This window comes from Agelaius phoeniceus, chromosome 2 (genome assembly GCF_051311805.1).
Source record: "Agelaius phoeniceus isolate bAgePho1 chromosome 2, bAgePho1.hap1, whole genome shotgun sequence".
Classification (NCBI taxonomy): domain Eukaryota; kingdom Metazoa; phylum Chordata; class Aves; order Passeriformes; family Icteridae; genus Agelaius; species Agelaius phoeniceus.
Window position 1 is genome coordinate 92,986,159 of NC_135266.1, and position 8,398 is coordinate 92,994,556.

Genomic DNA, 8,398 nt, shown 5'->3' on the forward strand with positions numbered 1-8,398 from the left:
CTGAGCTTGGTGAATTTAATGACTAAAAGTGTTTTCATTGAACTTGTTTCTTTCACGATTCAGTTAATGTCACATCACTCTAAATATTGATTAGAGGTGGGCTTTTCAAAAGCTGATATCAAAGTACTTTGAAGTAAAGCTCTGCTTTGCTTCTGCATTTCCAATGTTAAATATATGAGAAAGAGGTGGTATGTGCCAATACTGACACAGAATAGTATTATTGTTCCAGTCATTTAGTGAAAACTGGAACAAGTACATAGGTACTAGGCTTGTGACAGGCTTTTGAAGCACTTGCAGAGCCTTGCAGAGTATCCCACTGGAATGCTGGTGGCTTGAATTTGATAATTCAACTTGAATTGATAAGTAATACTTTTTCTGTGTCACTGCCTATGTTTACGCATCCATGAAGTGGGGTTAATAATGCTCTGCTTCCAAGGCATGTCTGAAGGAATTCAGATTCTGAGCTCAAGAGTGATACTTGAACTGAGCTGACACCACAGGTTGATACCAATCCTAGTTGGGTGACCTCAGTGTTTTGCTGCAGCTGAGGTGAGCATACTGAGGTATGTTGCCCAGATAAGGTAGAGAAAACTGAACCCATCCATGTTCTGTATTAACACAAAATGGCCTGGGCAGAAATGTGGGTTGGTTTGTGTTTTGTGGGACTTTTTTATGCTGGTTTTGGGGTGTTTTTTAGGGGAGGTAATGGGTTCTTTTTTTTGTTTGTTTGTCTGTTTTTTGGTTTTGGGGTTTTATTAATTTCCTGGTCTGGGGTGGGAGGAATTATTTTTCTTCCAGGGGGCTATATTCTATTGTGATGCAGTGTGCAGTAATCTCAGCAGCCATGTGCCTTTAGAGATCCAGTGGTTTATCTTTAGCTACATAAACTACAGCTCAGTTTTGGATTCTTTTAGACAGAAGATTTTTATATAAAATTTTGAAGATAAGGTTGGGAAAACTCTTCTATTTTAATTAAGGTTTTTCCTCGAGACCAGCACAACATCTTTTCCTCCTGACCATTCCTATTATATGTGTTCTTCAGTCCAATTTTAAGAATTCTAAAGGAGCTGATGTTCTCTTGTCCTCAGGGAAGGGTAGTTACAGGGGCTGTTACAGAGTTGCATTTTTGCAGGTGACATCAGCTGGGAGCAAGTTATGCCTGGGCTCTGCCAGATCTGTGCTGCCTGAAGAGGGTTGAGTGGGCAGCACTGTCCTGGTTACAGATCACAGAATGGATGGGGTTGGAAGAGACTTCTGGGAATCATCCAGTCCAACCCCTCTGCCAAGGCAGGGTCAGCTAGAGCAGGTGACACAAGAACTCATCCAGGTGGGTTTGGAATGTCTCCAGAGAGGGAGAGTCCACAACCTCCCTAAGCAGCCTGTTCTAGTGCTCTGCCACCCTCCATGGAAAGAAGTTCTTCCTCATGTTGAGGTGAAACTTTCTGTGTTTTAGTTTATGGTGTTGCTTTTCATCCTGTCAGTGGAAACCATTCAAGGGTCTGGCAGCATCCCCTTGACACCCACTTTGCAGATATTTATTTGCATTGATGAAATCCCCTCTCAGTCTTCTCTTCTCCAGATTAAACAGGTCCAGCTCCCGCAGCCTCTTCTTATAAGAGAGATGCTCCAGACCCCTCATCATCCTTGTGGCCTCTGCTGGACCCTCTCCAGCAGTTCCTTGTCTTTCTAGAGCTGTGGAGACCAGAACTGAACACAGCACTCCAGATGTGGCCTCTCTAGGGCTGAGCAGGGGAGGAGAGTCCTCCCCTCGTCCTGCTGGCCCCACTTCTGTCAGTGCACCCCAGCTCTGGCTCCTTTGGTGTCTGCCTCTGTGTGGTGGTGTTCATAGGGGTCCCAGGAAGAGGGAAGAGACGAGGATCTGACTCCATGTTTCAGAAGGCTTGATTTATTATTTTATGATATATATATATTATATTAAAACTATACTAAAAGAATAGAAGAAAGGATTTCATCAGAAGGCTTGCAAGGAATAGAATGAGACTGGAATGGTAATAAAATCTTGTGACTGTTAGACAGTCTGAGGCAGCTGGACTGTGATTGGCCATTAATTAGAAACAACCACATGAGACCAATCACAGATGCACCTGTTGCATTCTACAGCAGCAGATAACCATTGTTTACATTTTGTTCCTGAGGCCTCTCAGCTTCTCAGGAGAAAAAATCCTAAGGAAAGGATTTTTCATAAAATGTGTCTGTGACACCTCTGCAGTGGTGCAGGGGAATTACGGGGTGAATAAGCGAGCACTGGGGTGTGTATATGGATGTGTGCCTGGGAAGCAGTTCCCAAACAGCCTGCTGGAATGGGATGTGGTCTTGTTGGTGACTGTCCTGAAAGCAGGGCTGGGGAGGGCTCTGCCTGCTGTTCCTGTTTATGGGTCCTCCTTGGTGTCCATTCCATTTGTTTACTGCATTCCTCTGGAGTAACCACAGCAGAAGTCTCAAGGTAGTAATGTGTAATTAAAACTTGATGGAACTTCCTCTACTGTGTGGCTTCTCTCCTCGGGGAGGTGATAAAGGAGAGAGAACAAATCTGTTCACAAGTCAGGCCTGACCAACCTGATAGCCTTCTCTGATTTGACTAGCTTGGATGAGGGTGCAGTAGTGGATAATGGTTATCTTAGGTAGGCTTTCAGCACTGTCTCCCATAATGGCCCCAGTGATCAAGTGATGAACTATGGACTGGTGAGTGGACAGTGAGATGGGCTAAAACTGCCAGAACTGCTGGGCTCAAAGGGTTCTTATTAGTAGAGCAAAGTCCAGGTGGAGGCCAGTCACTAGTGGTTTACAGCAGACCTAGATACTGGGGCTGGTACTAGTTAGAGTCTTCATCGTAACCTGGAAGATGCAGCAGGTTGCATCCTCAGCAGGTTTTCAGAGGACAGAAATCTCACAGGGCTGGTTTGTGTAGCAGGGCCTTTGTCAGGCCGGAGAATGTGGCCAGCAGGAATCTGAACAGAGAAGTTCAATAAAGGGAAATGCAGTGTGCTGCACCTGGAGAGAAGTAACTCTGTACACCAGTAGCTGCTGGAGGCCAGCTGTCTGGAAAGCTGCTTTACCAGAAAGGACCTTGGGCCAGCAGTGTGCCCTTGTGACAAAGGCCAGTGGCATCTTGGGGGGGAGTTATCAGCAGGTTTTGAGGAGGTGATTGTTCCTTTCTACTCAGCACCATGGAGATGATACCTGAAGTACTGTGCCCAGTTCTGGGACACACTGGAGCAATTCCAGAGGAGAGCCTGAGAACGTGATTAAGGGAATCTGACATGTGAGGGAGCATCTGACATGTGAGGGAGGCTGAGAGTGCTGGGGCTGAGAGAGAAGGCAGAAGGGGATCTTGGAAATGTGTATACATACCTGATGGAAGGGAGTAAAGACAGACTCTGGAGCCAGATCCTTCTCAGTGAAAGGCAAGTGGTAATGGGCACAAACAGGAAATTCCACTTAAACATATGAAAAAGTTTTTTTTTTTTACTGTGAGGATTGTCAAATACTTGGAAGAGGCTTCCCAGGCAAATTGTGGAGTCTCCATCCTTGGAGATGCTTAGAATCTGACTGAACATGTTCCTCAGCAAGTTGCTCTAGTAAACCCTGCTGTGAGCAGAGGGGTTGGATTATGTGGTCTCCAGGGGTCCCTTTGTACACAAATTCACAATTTCTCTGTAATGTACACAATTACTCTGTGATGCTGTGAGCAAAAATCAGCCAGGAAAAATAGTCTTGAGGGAGGTTGTGTTGTGAGGGTCTTGTGTTGATTTATTTTCTCCTTTGGTGTTTTTTAAATTATATTGATGTAAGCCAGAAATAATAATAAGCATTGTCTGGCATGTCCAATGCCATAATGTGTACTTTCTAGCCCTGGCAATTTGTTCATCTGTTTAGATTCACATACAAATGCAATCTGCAGCCATATGTCCATCACCTCTGAATGGACTGGGGCAGGATAATAGAGGCTGTGTTGTAATGTTACCTTAAGAGCCAAGACAGAGGGCATCATAGAAAGCAATTAGCAGAATGGCTTAAGAAGGCAAGTAAACATGATATGTAAACATCTTGTAAAAGTAGATGCATTTTTCAGGATGAGGAAGGTAAAAGTTAGAAATTAATCTCCTTTAGAGCTGAGCTGCATTGCATTGGGTTACTAAGTAACTTGCACTGTATCTTACCTTGGAATTTTTATGGCACAGTAGCACGTGTGCCCTTGCCTGTGAGCTGATTTCTTTCCAAGTTTTTCAGATTAAACTCTAAGATAATCAATGGCTCACTGTTGTTATTGCAGAGCTTCCACTATATTAGTGCATAGCTGTGTTGCTGTTCTATACCTGAGAGTCCCTGGAATGAAGTACCTGCTTGGCTGGCAGGGGAATTGTGTAAAGAGAGAAGAAGCTTCTGAGTAAGACTTTGTTCTCTCAGTTGGAGAGGTAATTTTTTCTGGCCTAAAGCAAATCACCATCTTTTTGTGAAGAGAGGAAGAGAACAGGACCAGCTTTTAAGGATCTATGCACCCTTAACTCTGTGAAAGACAAGTCTAGATCTGGAGTTATCAGCATGATGTTTTTTCACTGTTGATAGAATTTGACTTTTAATTTTTCATTCTCTCTTCTTGTATGTCTAGGTTACGGTACCGGGGATATTTTGGAGGTGTAACTGCTCTTACAAGAGATCAGTTTTCCAAAGTGAATGGATTCTCTAACAACTACTGGGGTTGGGGTGGAGAAGATGATGACCTTCGAATCAGGTAAACAATGAGGAACTAGTTTTAAGAAATTTTAAAAATTGGCCCAACTTTGCATTAAGCCTCCAAGAGCAAAACACCCCAGGGGCCTTCATTCAGAAAAGCTTTGAACAGTATTGCAGTGGAGATGTGAAGTCCAAGATGCAGTTCTGTCAGCAGTTTCCTCTTTGTAAGGGTTAGGTATGTCCAATGCCTAATCCTCTTCCTCACAGCACTTTTAGCACAGCACAGGCTGGGTGTGGGTTAAGTTATTTGGTTGGTCTGGTTTGGTTTTGTCTCAGACACACAGTATTTGTATTCTTGCTTGGAAAGCAGTTATAATTGAAGTCTGGAGTGTGGTTTGCCAGAGATGCACAAATGTATGGAGTTCCAGTGCTTTGCTAGAATGTGGGAGTGTTTTGGTAGGACTGGGTGTTTTGCATTCATTGACTACTGGATTTAATCCAAGCAGGGCTTAGTTTGTATTTGTATAGTGTTGATTATAGTGAAGATAGAAAATAACTTGAATTTTAGAAAGGCTACATATACATGCATATGCCCTTTGCTCTTGTGAAAACTCATTTTGCAGATGTGCCTGTCAACGTAGGAGAAACCTGTTGGCTGGAGAAGTTTAGTGGGACAAAGAAGTCTACCAAACTTTTATGTTGAACTTTTGCTCTTTGCCTAGGAATATACCTCTATTCCTGCATTGCTATTAGTAAATGGAGAAAAAACCACAAGCAAACAGCAGATAAGAACCCACAACTCTACAAGCTCTGCTGGCAGAGCCTATCAGTTTGTAACTCGGTTTATACTCTGGCATTTTTAAGTTCTTATCCTTTTCAGTTGCTTAAATATGCAAACATTTCGGGGACATAAAATTTATATCCCTGGTGATGTTATGGAAATATAGAGGGGATTAAGTATGTTACAAGTTAGGAACTTGCAAATGAAAAGTGTTTCTCGGTGTCAGTTCAGCAGATTGGTCAGCTCTACCTGAAGAAATTGGAAAGGTCTGCTGCAGGTATGGGTTTCTGTCCCTTAACCACAACTATTTTTTCTTTCTTACTCCTGGCTAGATGCACCAACTTCTCTGTGACCTCCTGGGAGCTGACTTTTATAGTTCAGGGGGTGGCTTGGTGCTATTTTATTCCCTGGCTTCCCATGGGCAATATTCTTTCAGATATTCCCTTGGGCAGTAGAGAAGCAGCAGGACAGCAGGATTTACTGTGGGTCTCTATGATGTTTGCAAGGGGTTGGAAACAAGTGATGTTTTTGTGTGGCACTTTGTAACTTTGCAGCTCTTGAGGTCTTGGTGGGGAAACCAAGTCCCGACCCAGTGTGTGCTCTGCAGCCGGACTTTGCTTGTGCCTGCCTTGGGCTGGCCTGGTGACCGAGTTTGCAGGGGTAGGTAATGGCAAGCTTGCTGTCTGGTGGGCTGTTGTGCAGAGATCCTTGGAACCTTCCCGAGGGAAGTCAGCAGATGGCAGCATCCCTTCGGTGCTCTCAGAACTCGGGGCCGGGGACTCTCACATTCTGCTGATCTGCCTCTGGAACAAAGGTGATGGTTTCTTTTGGGCCCCCTCCTAAAGCGTGTATCACAGAGATTCTTCAGATCATTTGTTGTAGTTGTTTGATAATTTATTGCTACAAAGTCATGGAAATCCGTAAGGGGCTCAGTTTTCTCAAATCTTGGTTTCCTATTTTTCTTTCAGCTGATGAGTGACTAGCAAAAAGATGGACTATTCCTTAACTCCCTTGTCATAAAGTTTCTTTCTTTCTGCTGTCAGGACAAAGCTGTGCTCCACAGACATGTGTAAGGTCAGAAGCTCCAACTTAAGCGCCTGATGTCAGATATTTAAATCCGTGCATAGGGGCTCATTGCTTCTGGCATTGTTCTCAGAGAAATTTGCTTAATGTGAACAAATAAAAGTTTTGCAGCTGTCTGACAGCTACTAAAAAAGAAAACAAGCTTTTAATTTATTTTTGGAGAACTATCAAGTATAAGGGTTTTATTGCAGGAGTTAAGATGAACTTGTTGCAGAACATGTGGAAACTTGCTACAGGGCAGTGCAGAGTAGTCCAGTCAATATTGATATAAATATACTCTGTTTTATAATGTGTGCTTAAAGCTCTACATCTCTACTGGAAGTAGTTACCTGCTTCTGTTCAAAGGAAAGGTGTATCTGTCACCCCCCCAGACCTGTTCTCCAGGAATGCAACTCTGAGCCTCATTTCTCTGGCAAAATGGGTTGGAAGAGATGCAGATTAGCTCTTACCACTCTGTATTTGCATTCACAGCATCTACAAAAGATGAAGTTTCCAGCTGTTGGGTTTTTTTTCATTAACAGCTGGCTTACAGGTGTTGTCTTCCTCACAACACTTCTTATTGCTTCTTGCAGGGTTGAGATGCAGAAGATGAAAGTGGTGAGGCCGCCTGCTGATGTGGCCAGGTACACGATGATCTTCCACAACCGTGACCATGGTAATGAGGAGAATCGAGAGAGGTGGGTCAGGAATAGGTTTCTGCCCTGTATTGTCATGGTCTGTGGCTGAGCCAGGCACCTGGGGGACAAGTTCTTTGCTCCAGGCCAAACAGGCTTCTTGTGGTACCCAGAGGCTCTGGGGGACACCCCTGTGACAACACTGTTCACAGCTGGCAGCTGTTTTCTCTAGGTGAGATCTTCCTAGAACTGACTGGGTGGTGTTCCATAGAAACTTCCAAAATTACACTTCCATAGGTATGATTAAAGCATGATTTCAGAGATTGAGCCAAAGGATTTTTCTCCCCATATGAGATTGTGCTGAAAACAGGAACAACTTTGTATTTCTAGTAAATAAAAAGTAGCAGTAGCTTTGCTTCCAAATTTACTGCCATTGGGGAAAAAGCTCAAGACTTCTGTGCATGTCAGTGAAGGTTTTTCTCCTCTTTATCCTCAGGATGAAGCTTCTCCGCCAGGTCTCTAGAACATGGAAGACAGATGGGCTGAATTCCTGTTCCTATCAACTGCTCTCTGTGGAACACAACCCACTGTACATCAACATCACGGTGGACTTCAGTGTGCAGCCCAAGGTCTCATAGGGGCCAGCACCTACCAGGTTATAGGAAATGGCAACAGATCTCCTTTGTGGCTGCTGTTAGAGCAGATGACTTCCAGCACCTGCTTGGAAGAGTCCTTCAGTAGCATAGGAGCAAGTAAAGTGCTCCTTCACAGCATCTCATTGGGTGGTTGAGAGTTTCCTTCTGTGAGGACTGGAGTTACGGACTGACCCAAGGGACAGGTCCTCGTGTTCTTCTATGCACTTTTTGCTGGGACATTAGAAAATGTGTCCTTGTTTGGGCTGGTCCGAGGACTTGAACCAAGTCCCTGAAAAAATATTTTGTTTTGCTAGTCTTTCTAAAGTTATTTTTGGTCTCATTAAAAGCACAATAATTCTTCAAGAACTACAAACTTGATGAGAAAAGTTAATTTTTTCTGGCCTAAGGAAAAACTGCTTACGTGTGAGAAGAGCAGTAATTGTAATGGGTAAGGAGATGTTACAAATTTCTCAATAAATGCAGTCCACTGAACTCCAGAGTGTCTCGTCCTTCACACCACAGCGTCCCCTGCTGAGGGACTGCTGCCATGTCCTGTGGCAGTGATCAGTCTCATTCTGCAGCAGGATCCC

At 43.9% G+C, this 8,398-nt stretch overlaps 1 protein-coding gene across 4 annotated transcripts in view; it reads left to right on the top strand.

The window, feature by feature from the left end:
- B4GALT4 (beta-1,4-galactosyltransferase 4) overlaps nucleotides 1–8,300 on the top strand; it is a 28,093-nt gene extending 19,793 nt beyond the window's left edge. For all 4 annotated transcript variants that reach the window (XM_054654837.2, XM_077174280.1, XM_077174283.1 and 1 more), the window contains 3 exons: nucleotides 4,631–4,753; nucleotides 7,132–7,236; nucleotides 7,670–8,300. In XM_054654837.2, coding sequence (XP_054510812.2) covers nucleotides 4,631–4,753; nucleotides 7,132–7,236; nucleotides 7,670–7,811 — 370 coding nt within the window. In that variant the 3' untranslated portion in view covers nucleotides 7,812–8,300. The remainder of the gene's footprint in view (nucleotides 1–4,630; nucleotides 4,754–7,131; nucleotides 7,237–7,669) is intronic.
- The last annotated feature ends 98 nt before the right edge of the window (nucleotides 8,301–8,398 follow it).